This window comes from Lytechinus variegatus, chromosome 2, assembly GCF_018143015.1.
Source record: "Lytechinus variegatus isolate NC3 chromosome 2, Lvar_3.0, whole genome shotgun sequence".
NCBI classification, from domain to species: Eukaryota; Metazoa; Echinodermata; class Echinoidea; order Temnopleuroida; family Toxopneustidae; genus Lytechinus; species Lytechinus variegatus.
In genome coordinates, this window is record NC_054741.1 from 25,071,570 (window position 1) to 25,090,629 (window position 19,060).

The 19,060-nt window shown below is 35.7% G+C and overlaps 1 protein-coding gene across 1 annotated transcript in view; it reads left to right on the forward strand.

Annotated features, from left to right (window-relative positions):
* The first annotated feature begins 2,045 nt into the window (after positions 1-2,045).
* The window catches only part of LOC121409703 (mucin-17-like), a 172,253-nt gene continuing 155,238 nt past the window's right edge, over positions 2,046-19,060 (forward strand). Inside the window, exons 1-9 of the mRNA XM_041601610.1 lie at positions 2,046-2,121; positions 5,001-5,135; positions 5,574-5,954; positions 8,175-8,423; positions 11,901-12,149; positions 12,877-13,125; positions 13,870-14,124; positions 15,905-16,153; positions 18,530-18,775. Coding sequence (XP_041457544.1) covers positions 2,046-2,121; positions 5,001-5,135; positions 5,574-5,954; positions 8,175-8,423; positions 11,901-12,149; positions 12,877-13,125; positions 13,870-14,124; positions 15,905-16,153; positions 18,530-18,775 — 2,089 coding nt within the window. The remainder of the gene's footprint in view (positions 2,122-5,000; positions 5,136-5,573; positions 5,955-8,174; positions 8,424-11,900; positions 12,150-12,876; positions 13,126-13,869; positions 14,125-15,904; positions 16,154-18,529; positions 18,776-19,060) is intronic.

Consider the following 19,060-nt stretch of genomic DNA (forward strand, 5'->3'; position numbering starts at 1 on the left):
TTCTTGTGAAAGTACTGCTCAAACTTGTATCCATATCATTGCCAAGGATCTTGAATTAGCAAGCTGACACTGGAACAAAATGCAGATAGCGTTTCTAGCCAGAGGGGAAAATATTTGATTAAATGATTCCTGGTTAAATTATTTCACCTTCTCATAAAGATTGAAAACTTGAAATTATGGCTTCAGTTTTTAATTGAATACTAGCCCTTTAAACAGAAATAATAGATTTTTTTGGCTTTCATTACATTTATAATGATAATTTTATCCCCCCCCTTCTCTCCCGCAAAGATGTGCTAACTGAATACTAGGTTGTCTACTGTTCTACTTTTAAAAGAGAATGAAACCCTTCAACCAACTGAATTGCTGAAAACAGAAACATGAAAGAAACAGATATATTTGACTTTGAGAAAAATTGAATGTTTCAAAATAAAGTTATGAGCATTTGCATGTTGGGATCATGAGTTCTTCCAATTGGCAATATCATCAAGATGTGTGATGTCATATATATGAACATTTTCCCCATTGCTTTTCTACATATTTCACTTACATTGTCTATATTATCAAGTCTATTAGAGATCATGTGTTCTTTCTGTGGGAGGACACAGGTTTCACTCACTACATTGTGGAGAAAGAGTTTGTGCTACTATTATAATTATAATTTTTTTTTAAATTGTGGAGAAAGAGTTTGTGCTACTATTATAATTATAATTTTTTTTAAATTATTATTATTTATAGTCCCTCAGTGGAGAGTTAATGTATGTGTGACATCACACCTCTTGGCTGCTTTGCTAATTCGAGGATCTCCATAGCATATATTCTTAATGATCCAAATGTTCATAATTTTCTTAATATATTTAATTTTGTTCAAACTTTTGATCTGTTTCAGTGATTTTGATTTTCTATGTACAGTAAGTCATGTGGTTTCAAGAAATTATTTTCCTATAGAAGTCTCATGATCACATTGATAACATTTTCACAAATAAATCTTAAATCAAAATGTCATTTGCTATTGGAGACCTGAAAGTATATTTTTATTTTTACCCTTATGAGTCAAAATATGACTCTAGATTTATTTATGGGTCTAGATTGATTTTAGTCTTTATTTTTTTTTCACCCTTAAGAATCAAAATATGAGTCTAGTTTGTTTATGGGAGTTGATTTGCTGGAAGCCTGCTACTGTTCTGCATCCATTTTAATCATGTAATATACGGTATAACAGAAGATTTGCTGTGCATGCTTTTCATCTGCTTGAGCAGTCAGGAATAAATGTAGTAATTTTGAAGGACTCAATACACACACAAAAAGGTTTGAAACAATAACACATCTTTGATCGGCCCTCCAATATTCCACACGTTTGATGGAGACATAGACAGTGTCAAGTTTGGGAGGTTCCCACATATTGTTTATGCGGCCTTCAGTGATTGGTATGCAACTTTTTCAGGGTTTGTTAGTCTTAACCAATCAGCGGCCCTCCCCATTGTTAGGCGTACTTCCAGAGGAAATATGAAGTATGAATAGAGGAGAGCGAATCAGAGAGAGAGGGAGAGAGAAAGAGAGAGGGAGAGAAGTGAAGAAGACTGGAGAATGGGTGTTGGCTTTGTGTTTTCCCATTAAAAATGGAGCACACACACACACTTAAACACACCTTACATCCCTCACCCACTCATTTATCGTTAAATATTGTGAGATTCGTCTACTGTGAGTTACAAGAGTGACCATATATGAGACAGAGAGAGAGAGAAAGAGGATGAGATATAGAGGAGGGAGAAAAGAGAGACGGAGAGAGAGAAGCATATTATGATCAGTTATATAAAGTTTTCACACCAGACAGGCGATTTCTCAAGGAGTGCATAGCTCTGGAGTGTGTACTCTTTGAATCTCAGATCTCCTTTCCCTCATCCATCTTCCAATTCTGACTACCATGTTAAGATAGTTTATTCCCCCTTGTCGTTGAATTGGTACAAGTTCCTAAAGTTGGATTTTAACTGGAATCCTCATCTACTTTCCTTGATTTTGATAACGGCTGAGCCGTTCTGACTCCAAGTATGGCAACGCCCCATCTTGGGGGACTGCTGGCGGCATGCATAGCTTTGGTCACCATTCATCTTGGCACAGCTCAAGGTAATTATTACATTTATGATGTTTTTTACTCTTTTTTTTCTAAGTTTCTCTCAAGTATTATTTATCAGAAATTTGAAAAGTCAGGCAAGCTGTGGCTTGACAACTTTAGTTTAGCCAGGGATTTACCAACATTGACTCACAGTGTTGGATTCCATAGCAAAACATTGGCCCCAAAATGCAATCTTTCTGATGAATGATGAGGCACAATGTGGTATCTGTGTGATGGTAAATGCATTAGATCTTTTGTGTATAAATTGGAAGATTCAATCAATATAGGTGATTAAAAAATCAATTTCAAGTTAACATGTTAAACATACCACTGATGCACTGCTTGGCCACACCCCATGTTGTGAGAGACCTGGGTCTTATGAAGCTCTATTGCTCTTTTAGAATATATCATGAAGTAAACAGATTCTCCAAAATTAAAATACCCCCCAAGATGAAATTTCAGATAATTTTGTTCCCTTCACTATCTTTAACATGCTATTTGACTCCATTTCAACTCCATATTTTTTTCTCTCTTTATACTGATATTGAATTATAGCCTGGTGTTAAGCACAGTCAGTCATCTTATTCTCTTAGCAAATAATATTGATGGCTTACTCTCTTACCAAGTAATATTGATAGCTTGGAAGTAGGCTTGATGATATTATATCAAAGGCTTGAAAATTGCTTGATAATCGGAAATTGTCTAATGTACATCTCTGTCTTTCATACCTGGTTTTGAGGTTCTTCGCATTCACTTTAAAATAATTATATTGCAAACTTCATTGAACTTGATACCATTTGTTTCAAAGAAGTATTAAGATAAGACGAGAAAATTGAGTAAGTTTGAAAAATCACATTGCTATTATCACTAGAAAGTTACAAACTGGCAATTTGGTGAGTACACTGTAGATTATTGTACATGTAGGTATATTGGCATACACTTACTGTGATCATCAGCATTTAAAAAATATTTTTCTCCGAAGTACATTTTGCTTTGGTTTAAATGTCAAAGTAAAGAAAAAATGAAAATTTTTAGGTCCTAATATAAGAAAAAAATAAAATAATATTTCAGCCATTTTGTGTATTGAAGCAATTGGAATTGCCTTTTCCTTACATCACAAAAATATGTCTATGCTGCAATATTGAAATTTGAAGTGGTATATAGTGATGAAATCTTGAAAATTCATAACGTCTTATCAGTGATTTGTTAATTTTTACTCAAACTGTTGCCTACTTGCTATCTCACTCAGTTTTTGTCTTGCTGAACAAAGTTTGGCAGAGACCTAATAATCACTTTTCCTGTTGGTCTGTTAGTCTGTTCTGTTACAAAAAAGTTTTCAACTTGATGTCATTTCTTTATTTCTTCATCAATTATGTTCACACTTGGTACAATTGATCGTTGGGTAATACCACATGTGTGTCCATGAGGGTGATGGGGGTCATAGGTCATCTAGGGGTCAAAAGTTCAAATGATATGAGGCCATGTCTTAGAAAAAATGTTAAAGTTTTGTTCAATTTGCTGTAATTTCTTTATTTTTGCATCAATTATGTTCGCACTTGGTATATATGATGCTTTGGTAATATGACATGTGTGTCAGTGAGGGTGATGGGGTCAGAGGTCATCTAGGGTTGTACATATAGTATGTATAATTCTTGCTTAAGGAAAACACATTACTGGAATTGAATTCTACATCCCTCTGAATGGAGGAAAAGACTATTACCACTAAAACATGATACCGCACACATCACAAGTGATATGTCAATAGCACGTTTCCAAGTGAAGGTGAAAGGTCATTTGGGGATTGATGGGATTTATTATTGAATAAATGACTTTTTATCTTAAACTTTGAAAAATTATTCATCTATTTCTTTTCTATTCCATGAAGTTTTAAAAGGAATATCATGTATCAGCTGTTATTTGAGTAAAACATTCAATTAATTTGATTAAAGATTATTTCAAGCCGAAAACTTGGATGGAAATTAATAGTACTCTTCTCGAACCATTGCGTTATTGTTTAATCTTATCTGTTAAGTGTATATTTCATGTTTTGTTTTCACACCAATGTTAGTTCAGATTTAAATGTTTCTATAACAGAGATGCCAAGTTCAAAGACAAGCTATGCGTGAGATTTTCTGTTAATCTGAGTGAGATCACAGACATTGTGTACAGTGTATATGGGGATAGGCTGTGATAGTTGCGTGAGACAGAGATTTGAAGGGATGAACAAGAGTCCAAAATGCTTGAGTCTCACGCATAATGCGTGAGACTTGGTAGCTCTGCTATAAGGCACAGTTTGAGGAAAATGTATAATTGCACCAAAATATTTTAAGGACAATAAGGACACTGAAGCCAATCAGGGTCCCCTTTACATAAAGGTTACCATGGTAACTTAAATGGGATCCTTGATTTTTATTGGTTAATCATTATTACCATGGTAGTTACCATTGGATGGCAAAGTTACCATGATAGTATTAAATTTTATGCAACAGGCCCCGGGACCTCCAAAACATTCCCTTTTCATGAGATATAGTACATTATGCATTCAAAAGGTAAATGGGAAAAGAGAAAACTTTTAATATTTTGATATCACAAAGTCAACACTCCTGATTAGTGTAATGCCAGCAGCGAGACTGCTAGTGGCATTTAACTTGTATAAATGTTTTAGTCGATTCTGGATCAAATTTGTATGTTGAATGTATTCTAATTTAACTATTGAAGATCATATTATGAGGTCAATTTCATTCCAGCAGACAAAGTAATTGAATAAGTAAAGCGCCTTCTCTCCCAGAATTAGCCTTCCTGTTAAAAGTAAAAATCAGTGATTTAATGGTGGTGTTTCACTGAAGTGATGAGAATCACAGTTCTTTGTAATCCCTTTCTGTTTCTGCAGAGTTTTGTGCAACGAATCAGTGCCCTAATAATGAGCCGTGTTATAACAGACCAGGATCTACGGAATCGACATTTGCTTGCGAGTGTCCAGGAGAGACGCCATTCTTTATGGGGTATGATTGCTCCATCAGCGCCTGTAAGTTTTTCATTTAAACAGTTACATTTCATGATATGAAGGGGGGATGGGCATGTCTGCACACCTAGAAATTGAATTTACAGGGTACGATAAAACATGAATCTCTTTAGAACTGAATTCAACTGCATTTTCAGTTGATATTGTTCCGTATAGTTGGAAGAGTAAAAGTGCTTGAATTTACATCATAATTTATGTTCCCAATAGAAAAAATTATTCTTTGTTATAAATAAATCTTTATTATAAGTATTGAATGATACTGACTTCTGAACCTAACTTGGAATAAGTCGGATATTTGGATAAGCATGTGACATTTCTTCTTTTGTTGTCCAAACTTGCCAACGATTGTGATGCAATCTCGGATAGGATTCCACTGTGATATGCACTATCTATTGCTCTTGTCATTTATGATTTTTGTTGCTGTTTATTTTGTATTATTAGTTACCATGGTTAAAACGACATGCTTTGGATCGTCATGCCAAACTGGTTTTTACACTTCACCCAACTACCCTAATCAGCATTTTGACCGGGATACAAGGAGTCACTTCATCTTCATCCCCGGAGCTACAGAAATCACCTTTTTCTTCAGTGACCCATTTGAAGTGGAACCCTTCAAAGATGAACTGTACATCGGAGAAGGCCTGACCTACGACGACAGGGCAGATTTAATTGGGGTGAACATGACGCAGAAACAGATCTACTTCTTCGAGAATTACACGGTGCCGACTCCTTTGACAATAAATTCAGATGCTGCATTCATTGTGTGGAAAACTGACAAAAACATTAGGCTATCGGGGTTTCGAGTTGATTGGGTAGGAGCAGGTGAGTACAGTTGTATGTTGGGTATTGATGTCACCTTTCCATCTACTGTTGCAATCAAAGTCTTATCATGATAGGTCAGACAGATTTTTCTTTATACCCCCCCAAAAAAATGTCAAAAAATAAATGAATAAAATAAAAAATGATTGCTTGTGAATTCTATTTTGTATTATGCAACTACTTGAAAATAATAGTGTGGAGTATACAGTATATTTCCATTGGTCAATGAACAGGCATAGTCCTACAAGCATCATTTGATGAAAGTGATGTAAAGTAAAGTAAGTATGATAACGTAAAGCTAGTTGCAATTCAGGACATTTATTAATCTTGTATTGGGAATTGCAAAAATATAAGAAGGTCTCAGTAGATGCAAATCACATAAACCAACAATTTCTGATTACTTCAATTTATTCATTAGATTGTAGAAAGTGAAAATAGTGTATTGTGATTTGAAAAAGAAGAAGAATATCCGCGAAAGCCAATGGCTGAGCAAGGCTCAGTAAATAAAGAGCACTTTGTTAAACCCATGGTATACATGTACTAATCAGATATTCATACCAAAGCGTTGTATCATCTGTTATCTGAGTTGCATGCAGCTTGAAGTGACAGATAAATCATATAAATTCTAAAGAAAATATAGGTAATGTAGAAATTTAAGTCTATACTTGTAGAGTTGTTGTCAAGATTTCATGGGAGATAGGCAGCAGACATCAGCTTCTTTTCGATTACCTTCAAAGTCCTGGGGGGCGTTTCATCAACATTTTTGTCCGACAAGTTGTCAGATCTGACATCTTTCCTTATTTTGATTGGCTGAGAAGCACTGTAACTATGGTAACTGTCGGATAAAATGGGACTTGTCAGATAAAACATGTGACATGTCCTTTCATGAAACGCTCCCCAGATTGAGATGGTACATATCGAGTTCATCCCTTATTTTGCCTATCTGTTGCTCATGTGCTTTATATTTTCAATGTCATCTTAAAAAGATCTGATGTTGAAGACATACTCATCGATTTTAACACAGATTTCTTCCTAATGTGTTGGACTGGGCTGCATTGGTTACATCCACATTCTCAAGCATTGAAAGCACAATGCTTAATATGCTCCAACCTTTGACAGTTAGAGTCCCCCTCAAAAGTAGACGACCAATTTCATGGGTATAGGCATCTTGTCTTGTCTACACTGCACAAACTGCCAAAACTGGGCTATATACACGTGAAGCCCCTTGTGCATGCAATTGCTTAAAATTTGGCGGTTGATAAGTGGGACTTAAATTTTCACTGTCTGGTGCAGATTTAACATTGGGAGGCAGTGAGTTCCAGGTGGGGATTATTCTTGGGTATAGTGAATGCCGATAGCAGTCCTTGATGGTTTGGATAGTATTTTAAATCAGAGTTTGACTCACTCTTGTTACTGACCCCCTTCTGGTATTTTGCTTCAGGTGATTTATATTTGAAGGGGACTAAGGAGTGAGTTTCTTTGTGGACCATTGCTAGACTGGCAATTGTATGGCATCTTTGGAGGGTGTCCCATTTAAGATCAAGAAGCATGTCTGCAACACTACTGGGGTCTGTTTCATAAAGAGTACAACTGTTGTAACTTTGCCATTATGGCAATTACCATGATAACCTTGATTTTGATTGGCTGCTGAGCCCTGTTGCCATGGTAGTTGCCATAATGGCAAAGCTACAACAGTAAGTTGTAACTCTTTATGAAATGGGCCCATGGTCTTATAGTTCCGGGTGACAAACCTACCTGATCTTCTTTGTACTTTTTTCCAAGTTGATGATGTGAGTGGATTGGTAGGGATCCCAGGCAGCACAGCAGTTACGTACTCAAGCCTTTGGAGTACCAGGGTTTTAAATGCTATTTCCTCTGTGTGTTTGGAGCAATTCCAAAAGTTACAATGCAAGAGAAAGAGACCGAGAACCCTGTTAGCCTTTGAGATTGTCTGATTAATGTGCTTTGCATAATACATGATGCACTGTAAAAATTGGTAGCCTAGGTTACATATAGCTGGGTTAATGGGGATACCTTGAGCATCTACATGAAACAAGGTGGATACGAGCACATACAGTGAAAAAAAACCTATATTATTTTTATTCTTTTCATTATGTACATGTATCTTGATCCTTGAATATATCAAAGTCTTGGTGTTCTCTCATCTAAATCACATCCATGGAATAATCGCTCGTATCCTTCCGTATTTCTTTCTCACCACAGTGGACATCACACCACCAACCTTCACCTGTCCAGATTCTATCGATCGAACCGTTGACATAACGCAGGCAGGATCATTCATCCAGTGGACCGAACCTAATATTTTTGATGAGAGTGGTGTCCAAAGCTTCAGTTCGTCAATAGCGAGTGGATCGTTCTTTCAAGTGGGGCTGCCTGTTACTGTTACATACACAGGGATAGATACAAGAGGCAACATAGCCACATGTAACTTCATTGTTTCTGTGACTGCAGGTAATAACCTAGCCATGATGTTAGAGCAGGGTCCTGTTTCATAAACACATTTGTCTCATGCACACTTTCTGTAATAAATTCACTGTCAGCGAACCAGAAAGAAGAATTTCAGTAGCTTTTAACTATTATTGCAAAATTAATATCATAGCAAGTTTTTGTCTCACCTGCGAAGCAAAGTGAGACTATAGGCGCCGCTTTTCCGACGGCGGCGGCGGCGTCAACATCAAATCTTAACCTGAGGTTAAGTTTTTGAAATGACGTCATAACTTAGAAAGTATATGGACCTAGTTAATAAAACTTGGCCATAAGGTTAATCAAGTATTACTGAACATCCTATTAGAGTTTCATGTCACATGACCAAGGTCAAAGGTCATTTAGGGTCAATGAACTTAGACCATGTTGGAGGATTCAACATCGAAATCTTAACCTGAGGTTAAGTTTTTGAAATGTTGTCATAACTTAGAAAATGTATGGACCTAGTTCATGAAACTTGGACATAAGGTTAATCAAGTATCACTGAACATCCTGCCTGAGTTTCACATCACATGACCAAGGTCAAAGGTCATTTAGGGTCAATGAACTTTGGCCGAATTGGGGATATCTGTTGAATTCCCATCATAACTTTGAAAGTTTATGGATCTGATTAATGAAACTTGGACATAATAGTAATCAAGCATCACTGAACATTTTGTGCAAGTTTCAGGTCTCATGATTAAGGTCAAAGGTCATTTAGGGTCAATGAACCTTGGCCGAATCGGGGGTATCTGTTGAATTACCATCATAACTTTGAAAGTTTATTGGTATAGTTCATTAAACTTGGACATTAGAGTAATCAAGTATCACTGAACATCCTGCCTGAGTTTCACGTCACATGACCAAGGTCAAAGGTCATTTAGGGTCAATGAACTTTGGCCGAATTGGGGATATCTGTTGAATTCCCATCATAACTTTGAAAGTTTATGGATCTGATTCATGAAACTTGTACATAAGAGTAATCAAGTATCACTGAACATCCTGTTTGAGTTTCAGGTCACATGATCAAGGTCAAAGGTCATTTAGGGTCAATGAACTTTGGCCGAATCGGGGGTATCTATTGAATTACCATCATAACTTTGAAAGTTTATTGGTCTAGTTCGTTAAACTTGGACATTAGAGTAATCAAGTATCACTGAACATCCTGTGCGCGTTTCAGGTCACATGACCAAGGTCAAAGGTCAATGAACTTTGGCCGAATTGGGTGTATCTGTTGAATAACCATCATATCTCTGTAAGTTTATTGGTCTAGTTCATAAAAAGTGGACATAAGAGTAACCATGTATCACTGAACATCTTGTGCGAGTTAGAGTAGTATTCAAAGTCAGCACTGCTGCTATATTGAACTGCGTGATGCAGGTGAGACGGCCAGAGGCATTCCACTTGTTATGAAACAGGCCCCTAATCTGCATGTATGTAAAAGAAGTAATGAAGGTGATATTCAGGCTTTTATGTTTCATTTGAATTACAACCATTTTGGATTCCTCCTTGAAAATGACCACTGACCAGCCAAAGATTTTTCTAAGAAAGAAAGATCACAGTAAAATTGGCTTTAAAAGAAAGATAAAGTGTAATTCATTGAAATATTCTTGTCAAAAATTTGTAAGAGGAAAAACACTTATTGTGATATTTCATGACTTTTTTTTGAGTCATGCACATATCTTTTAGGTCCAAATTTACCGTATTCAGCTATATAAATGTGAATTTCAATTTAATTTTGTACCTACATGACACACTGAAGATTTCTAAATAAACTGCCAAGGTTTTCATAATTGTAACCTATCATAATTCCCAAATGTATGATTATTTTTTTTCTCGCCTGCATAGCAGAACAAGAATATAGGTGCTGCTTTTCTGTTGGCCATTGAAATCTGAACCAATGTTAAGTTTTGAAATGTTATCATAACTTAGAAAGTATATCGACCTAGTTCATGAAACTTAGAACTAATTGTAATGGTGTATCACTAAAGATCCTGCTTGAGTTTCAGGTCACATAGGGTCAACAAAATTTGGCCATGTTGGTGGTATTTGTGGAATTGTCATCATAACTAGATTCATAACTTTAAAAGTTTATGGATCTAGTTCATGAAACTTGGACATACATGTAAGAGTAATCAAGTATCCCTGAACAGCCATGTGAGTATCAGCCTATCAGGTCACATAACCAAAGTCAAATGTCGTTTAGGGTTAACAGACTTTGAAAATGTTGGTGGTATTTGTGGAATTGCCATTATTACTTTAAAAGTTAATAGATCAAGTTCATGAAACTTGGGCATAAGAGTAACCATATATCCCTAAATATCATGTGCGCATTTCAGGTCACATGATCAAGATCACAGGTCATGTGAGGTCAACGAACTTTGGCCGTGTTGGTGGTATTTGTTGAATTGGCATCATAACTTAAAAAGTTTACTGATCTACACATGTAGTTCATGAAACATAGTCTTTAGGGTAATTAGGTTTGAATGATTGTTTTTCACAAGTCTCAGGTCACGTGATCATGGTCAAAGGTCATTTTGAGTCAATGGACACAGTATTTTGTTATATGAATGTTTAATAATGTGAGTAATTATGCAATAGCTGTTTTCAAAGTCAGCACTGCTGCTACATTGAATCGCGTAATGCAGGCGAGACTGCCAGAGGTGTTCCACTTGTTTATATTAAGATGCAACTTTATTTTAGACTTTTTGTTATCGTAAAATGTTGCAGACCAATTTCGGTGAAAAATGCTAGAAATAAATGATTGTAAAGCAAAGAAACACATGATAAAATGATTTAAAAACCATTACTTAGTGTTAATTCGTATTTTAAAAATCACGAAATATATCTTGAAAAAAATTATTGTAACCAAATTTTGTGGGAGGATTACCGGTACTCAGTATTTTATTACCCCATCCCTAAAATTCTTGTATCATACTTTTATCAGCAATATTACATTTTATATATCTAACCTGTTAAAATTGTAGCATGTTGTCAGGAAATCATGCTGCATGAAATGAAGCATGTCAAACTTGATTTACGATACAGCGTTAAGTAGCCTATGTTGTGAAAAGGGGAAAAATCTTGTCAAAAATGGAGTTAAGTTTAACTTCCAATTGACTCTACATGATGGAGTTTTGTAGGTCTTCTGACGTGTAGATTACTTGACCCCAAACATCTATAGGGAAAGGGATTAAAGTTATTAAGACAAAAGATGTGGCTGTTGGGGAAAATGATGACCAATCTCTTTCCTGCACACTTTTTTCTTGGACACAAGATTAAAATTATCATCTTGTGATGAGATATGCATCATGGCATACAATAATGTATCACCTTTATTCAAAACATATCAAAGGGAGGGCTACATACAATGAAAATTGACCCCAAAATTGTATTTACATATGTCAAGATTTTGTATGAATTATTTATATTAATATTTGTTTAATTTTCATCCTTTACCCACAGTTGATAGCACACCACCTATTGTGATTTGCCCGCAGGACATTACCGAAACAGTAGAAATAGGCACTGCTTTTACACAAGTAAACTTTAATACTCCCAGTGTTTCTGATGATTCTGGAAGCTTCAGCCTTGTACAAGCCAGTCATCAACCTGGAGATAGCTTTACCACAGGAACAACAAGAGTCACCTACACCTATGCTGATGGAAGCCAAAATACAGCTTCTTGCTCATTCCTCGTCAACATTATTGCTGGTATGTCCATAGTCTCTTTTTGGCCAGCAATCTAGTCATTAAGACTGCTTGTCATACATGTTTGTCACACCCCCCCCCCCCAAGAAAAAAGGAAGGAATGGGAAATAGAGGAGAAAGGGAAAAGTGAAGAGAATAGGGAAAGAAGATAACTTTTTGGGGTTTTGCCTCATTTTTTCTCAAAAGAATGAGAACCTAAACAATACGTACGTCATCTCTCACTCAAGTTTTATAAATAGATTTTGCTACAGTTCTGTGGGTAGGAAAATTACGATAATACCTTTCATCTTTGTTTCTTACACCCTGTGTCTACCCCATTTTCCCCCACCTTTGCTTGTAAATTCAATTTGATGGCCATGTTGACTTGTAGATTCTGTAAGAGTTTCTCCAGTCAATGTATTGCCATATTTACATCTGGCATGTTATAAACCTCATGAGGTGAGTTCTTTTAAGGTAATTGTGCTCTGTAAGTGTTGGCATGCTCTATGTGCAACTACTGCCATTCCAATTTTAAATCCTGGCCATGCTGTTGTTTATGAAATAATTCTCAAGATAGCAAAGTGTATAGATATCAATATGTCTGTATAATGTAAGGTTGATAACTCTTTGAACTGGTTGGAACATATTCAGGTCTAATAAAGTGTTTGGTCTATTACGATTGTCTTTGCTTTATAATCTTGCATACCTGTATATTGTATTTGGTTTATTTTCTTGCTTTTGTAACTCACAGCTGATACTACACCACCTGTTGTAACCTGCCCTCCGGACGTTACTGAAATAGTTGAATTAGGCATTTTTTCAACACAAGTATCCTTTGATACTCCCGTGGTTAGTGATAATTCTGGAAGCTTCAGCCTTGTACAAGCAAGTCATCAACCTGGAGCTAGCTTTCCTACAGGATCATCAACAGTCACCTACACCTATACTGATGGAAGCCAAAATACAGCTTCTTGCTCATTCCTCGTCAACATTATTGCTGGTATGTCCATATAGTCTCTTTTTGGCAATCTGTCTAGTCATAAAGACTGCTTGTCATAATTCCTGATATTGTAAATACCGCTAATACAGTTATATGCTTCAATTCCATAATTTCATCAAACAAAGAAATCAGGTTTTTAAAGCCTGGCCATTGGACTCACCATGCTATTATGTTGATGATCAGCAGTAAATCAAGCTTCTTCAGCCATGTTATAGCTTTGGTGGGCAACCAGTTCAAACACAATTGTTAATTGAAAATGTATTGCATTTATCATATATGCAAGTGTCGTATCACAGACAGATAGGGAACTTTCAAGAATTTAGACACCCTTTAAGAAATTACTTTTTTGGAATTGTTTTCATTCTTTTTTTACTCTGTCATGCATGAAACATGTTAATTGGGTTACACTTGAGGAAATTTCCAAATCATTACTTGTTCATTTGATTTTCTATTTTACTAAAGAATACTCTTGACAAATTTAATTTTTGGAAAAATTTCCATTTATTTAATATATTTCATGTGTTTTATTATTTCTTATATATTTCTTTGCCTTTCTACCTTTTAGTTGTTTTGAAAGAAACCATTGACAACAATACAGTATTCCAATAATAAACAATTTTCAATCAATACTAATTGTTAAAAATTATGATTACTCATGAAATTTACATACAGTATGAATTTTGGCTAGAAAGACAATTCTCATTTGGATTGCTAAAAATTGTATCTCTTCCATTTTATTTGTAGTGGATACCACTCCTCCGGTTATTCTAAACTGCCCTTCTCCACTCGATGTTGTAATTGACTTTGGTGCAACATCTGGCGTGGTTGGATGGCAAACTGTATCTGCAACGGATAATTCCGGCCAAGTTGATATTCTCAGACGTTCGCATAACAATGGAGATATCTTCACATTAGGCACAACACCTGTTACAATTGAGTTCACAGATCCTTCTGCCAATACAGCCCTGTGTTCCTTCTTGGTCACTGTAACAGCAGAAGGTGATTTTAAAAATTAGTTTTCGATGCAGAAAAACAACTTTGAGTTGAAAAGTGTGTTCTAGTAAAGTGATTGGTCTCTTTAGCTACTTTGTCTTCATTTCAAAAGTGATTTATGCAAGTCTTTGTGTGTCTGTAAATGTAACATGTTAAGGTCAAAAGCTATTTTATTTCAAACATTCAAGTTTACCTGCAAGAATCACTTGATGACTTATAGTCCCATAGCCACCAACCCTGGGTGATAGATACACATGGGGTATCATGCTACCAGAGGTTTACATAGAGAGGTCAAATGCCATTTCAGTGATTGTTTATAGTTTATTTGCAAGACTCCATTGTTGCTCCCTTTTCAACGGAACTTGGGTGATCAATGACTTTTGGGAACATTTCTTGTTATAGTGGCATTAGATATCACTAAGGTAAAAAATAATGTCATTTAAAACATGAAACATCTTTTGCAATACTCCATTATGACAAATAGCTTTGCTGCCATTGCTCTCTTTACAATAAATCTTTAGTCAAGGTGTATGTTGCCATATAGGCTACTGTTGGAGGTCACATGGTGAAGTGAAGATCATTTGAAATTGGACTAAGTTTACCTGCAAAATTTCTTGTGTGATCAAACTTGGGGAAACATTCATGTTATATAGTTGGGGATGGGCGAGACATACACGTGTACTAGCAGTTTGTTTGTGTTTTCGCGTCATCTGTTCATCCGTCTTCTTAACTCAAGAGCTGTATGATGATCTTGAATAATTATGTCATTATGGGTAAATGTCAAAATTTATGTTCATTTTCCTAAATCCATGTTGATTGGAGTAAATACTGATGATGAATGATATCCTGGTACATGTAAGTATTTAGAATGATACAAAATTGAGGAAAAAAATATGTATTTTCTGTAGGAAGTAAAGGCTGATAATGCAGAGATGCCAAGTTCAAAGACCAGCTATGCGTGAGATTTTCTGTGAATCTGAGTGAGATCACAGACATTGTGTACAAAGTATATGGGGATATAGTCTCACGCATAATGCGCGAGACTTGGTAGCTCTGATAATGCTAAATTTAGAAGACTTTACATTCAGATGTAAAGAGTTTGGTCTGTTTAGTTATTTTGTCTTTGTTTCAAAATATTAAAATTGTAATTTTTCTGTATTTTTAGGAATATACATAATTACCCCGGGGGGGGCCACTTCCATTCAAGAGTGGATACCATGCGCGACCATGGGGTCTTGAAAAGCACCCTAAACACGTAATTTCTATATTCTGAAAATGCACCCCTTAACAAGTATTGGCGTGTGAAACCCTACCCTTAACAAGTAGTAGAAACAAAATGATACTCTTGGCAAATATTTCCTGAAATGAACCCCTAAACAAGTACAGGAATGTTTTATTGTTACGGGTCCTTCGGTCGTCGGCTTTACCTTATTTGGTTTAGTACGACCCCATCTTCTACACCCCGCGCAAATCGGACTCTAAACACGAAGTGTTGGGGCAAAAAGGACATCCTTTATAGAACATTTTAATTTTGTTTGATCATCCCCGCAAATTCAACCCAAAACACACAATTTTCCTAGCAAAATAGATACCCTTTTTTCATTATTTTTGTGTTTTTGACACCCTTATCACGTTACGTAGGTAACGTGCCCTATCGTGAAAAAGACATCCTTTTTACGTGTTTTTTTGGTCGCGCATGGTATCTACTCGTCAATGTAAGTGGCCCCCCCGGGATAATTACTCAATTAACTGTATGACTTCAATCTTCATACTTCTTAATTCACAGCTGATAACATACCACCTGTTGTAAATTGCCCTCCGGACATTACTGAAATAGTTGAATTAGGCACTTCTTCCAGACAAGTATCCTTTGATACTCCCATGGTTAGTGATAATTCTGGAATCTTCAGCCTTGTACAAGCAAGTCATCAACCTGGAGCTACCTTTACCACAGGAACAACAACAGTTACCTACACCTATGCTGATGGAAGCGGAAATACAGCTTCTTGTTCATTTGTAATCAACATAATAGCTGGTATGTCCATTGTCTCATTTTGGCAATCTTGCAATAATTCCTTATATTTTTAAGTACCGCTTTGTACAGGTATGCTTCATTATTTCATAATTTTTAAGCATAGATGATTTCAAATGTGGATTGCTTGACTTGTCACTTCAGTATGTTGATAATCAGCCATTTATAAGCAGTTCACCTATGCTGTTGCTGTGGTGTACTTATCAACATTTTCTACTCTCAATCCAGATGAAGTAAATGGGTAGCTGGTGGGAAGAAATTCCTTGAATGCTTTAGTGCCCAATCAGGTTTAGCACGCTTAAGCTTGAGTAAATATAACATCATCATGTTAAAGCAGGGCCCGCTCTGCGAACAGTTTTCGGAACTGAAGTGGCTAACCTGGGTAAATATGAGGGTTTTATTATTCATTACTTCTATTCATGCATGTACTTCAAATCCTAGTGATTTACCTGTATGCTAGCCAGGTATTGTTTTCACTATAGATATTGCATTGTTTTACCCAATACAGTGGATCGTGTACCTCCACAAGTAACATGTCCGGCTAATGATCATTCCTTTTAATGAAGGTTGTTATTCATAATGAGAGAACATGGTAACTTTTCTTAACAATAAGAGTTTCACTATATGTGATGTGTTGGCTCATTTGGTTAAGCATCCATCTCACAACTGGGAGGTTGGGAGTTCAAACCCCGCCTCATCAGACCAAAAGTTATGAAAATATGGGAGAAGTTACCACCCTGTTTGGCGTTCAATGATTTAAGGGATAGACCAACGTCAATCTGATGCTGCTAAGTGGATGCCGGGTCTACACTGTATGATCAGTTGGGCGAAATTAATCTTGGAAGGATTTCTATTTCTGATTTCTGTTCCAATGATAAAGTATGGATTTTTCACATGAGTAGGGAGTGACTAGTCACCAAATAAGAGGATCAGACTGTCATAATATAAGTTTTGGGTTGATAGTTATAATTATAGTACTTGTAGATAGTCACTATTTATAGATAGGAATAAGAGCATCACTAATGGGTATAGAGGGTTGATTTTCATGATAGATGTTAACAGTTGCTTTTAATCCTATAAAGCACAGGGAAGGTTGAAATCCGAGGAATACATCCCTTAAAATGTTTTGTCCAATATTTTTACAATGCAAAATCCTTAGTGGCCCCTTTTTATGTCATTTGAGATCACATTCCAGACACCCGATAGGAAGTTACTTGACATTCCGTAAGTGTATGCCATGTCCAAAATTGCTTGAAGACATGATTTCATGTGCAAATCCTTTGGCCTTGCATTTATTGTCACTTTCTACTCTCCACCCAGATGTAGTTAATGGTTACCCGGTAGGAAGAAATTCCTTGAATGCTTAAGTGCCCAATCAACTTGGGCATGCTAAACTTTGGGTAATAATAATATCATCATGTTAAGCAGGACCCACTGGGTGAACAGTTTTTAGCTCATCCGGCCTGAAATGCTTTTTCTTCTTTAATTGTTGACCAATTTTGATTTTTTTTTGTCTTTCTATCTGGTAGAACTTCATGAGGTTCACCAAACTTCTACACAGAATTTTGAAATTTTCAGTAGAAAATTATTCATGCTATTTTAAGCGAAATATATCCAGAAAATGCCTCTTCTTCTTTATTTGTTGATAGATTTTGATTTTTTTTTTCTTCCATCTGGTAGAGCTGCATGAGGTTCACCAAACTTGTACACAAATTTTGAAATTTTGCCTGGAAAATTATTTATGCTAATTTATGCAAATTTTTTTCATAAATCACAAAAAATGTTTTTCTTATTCATTTGTTGATCAATTTCAATTTTGTTTGCTTCATATGATAGCTCGAGATGGTGATACAAAATTTCAACACAGAATTTTGAAATTCATTAAATATGCTAATTTATTCATATATTTTCAAAACTCACAAAAATTACTTATTTATTTGTTGATTGATTTTGATTATTTTTGTTCCATCTGAGAGCTACATCAGGTTCACCAGGGTTCTACACAGAGTTAAGAAATTTTTACCAGAAAGTTGTTTATGCTTATTTTATATGAAATTTATTCATAGATCACAAAAATGCTTCTAAGTCATTTCTTCAACAATTTCAATTCTATATCTTCAATTTATGTCAGCAATATAAATCACTACAGTGTCAACTGGGCTGAAATTAAAATTGTGTTCAATTTTGTTGCGAGATGCTGGTTGAGCTCCACATCATTGATTTGCTAGTTGGAACTGTAGTGACTAACCTTGGTAAATATGAGGTTATTATTTATTCATTAATTCTATTCATGTTTGCACTTCAAATCCTAGCGATTTACCTGTATGTTTACCAGGTATTATTTTCACTATAGATATTGCATTGTTTTACCCAACACAGTGGATCGTGTACCTCCACAAGTAACATGTCCGGCTGATGAAGTATATGACGTTGAAGTGCCATTGAGTGGTAGAACAGTTACTTTTGGCACTGCAACAGCAATTGACTTTTCTGCTGTATCTCTGGTCAGTGTTACACCTCAAAATGGATTTTTCTTCTCCACGGGATCAACTACAGTGACATACACTTACAGAGATGCCAGCAACAATCAGGCTTCCTGCAGTTTCTTGGTCACTATTAATTCAGGTAGGAGTACTGACACTTCAATTCGATGGATTCACTATATAGTGCGCCATCTATCAGTTGCTGTAAACAGTTATTCATAATGTCTTTTTTCTTCATAATGCAAGATGAGGGTTTTTATTCATAATCTTTACTATAGGGTTATTTTTCTGATGGAATGCAAATCATCAATCCAAAATCAGATTTCGATACTGAATTAGAAAAATTGTCAATTATCTATTATTTGCTAATCATAAGAAATATTGAGAGCCATGGGTCAGAGTTGCAATTCTTTATAAGGTTAGAGGG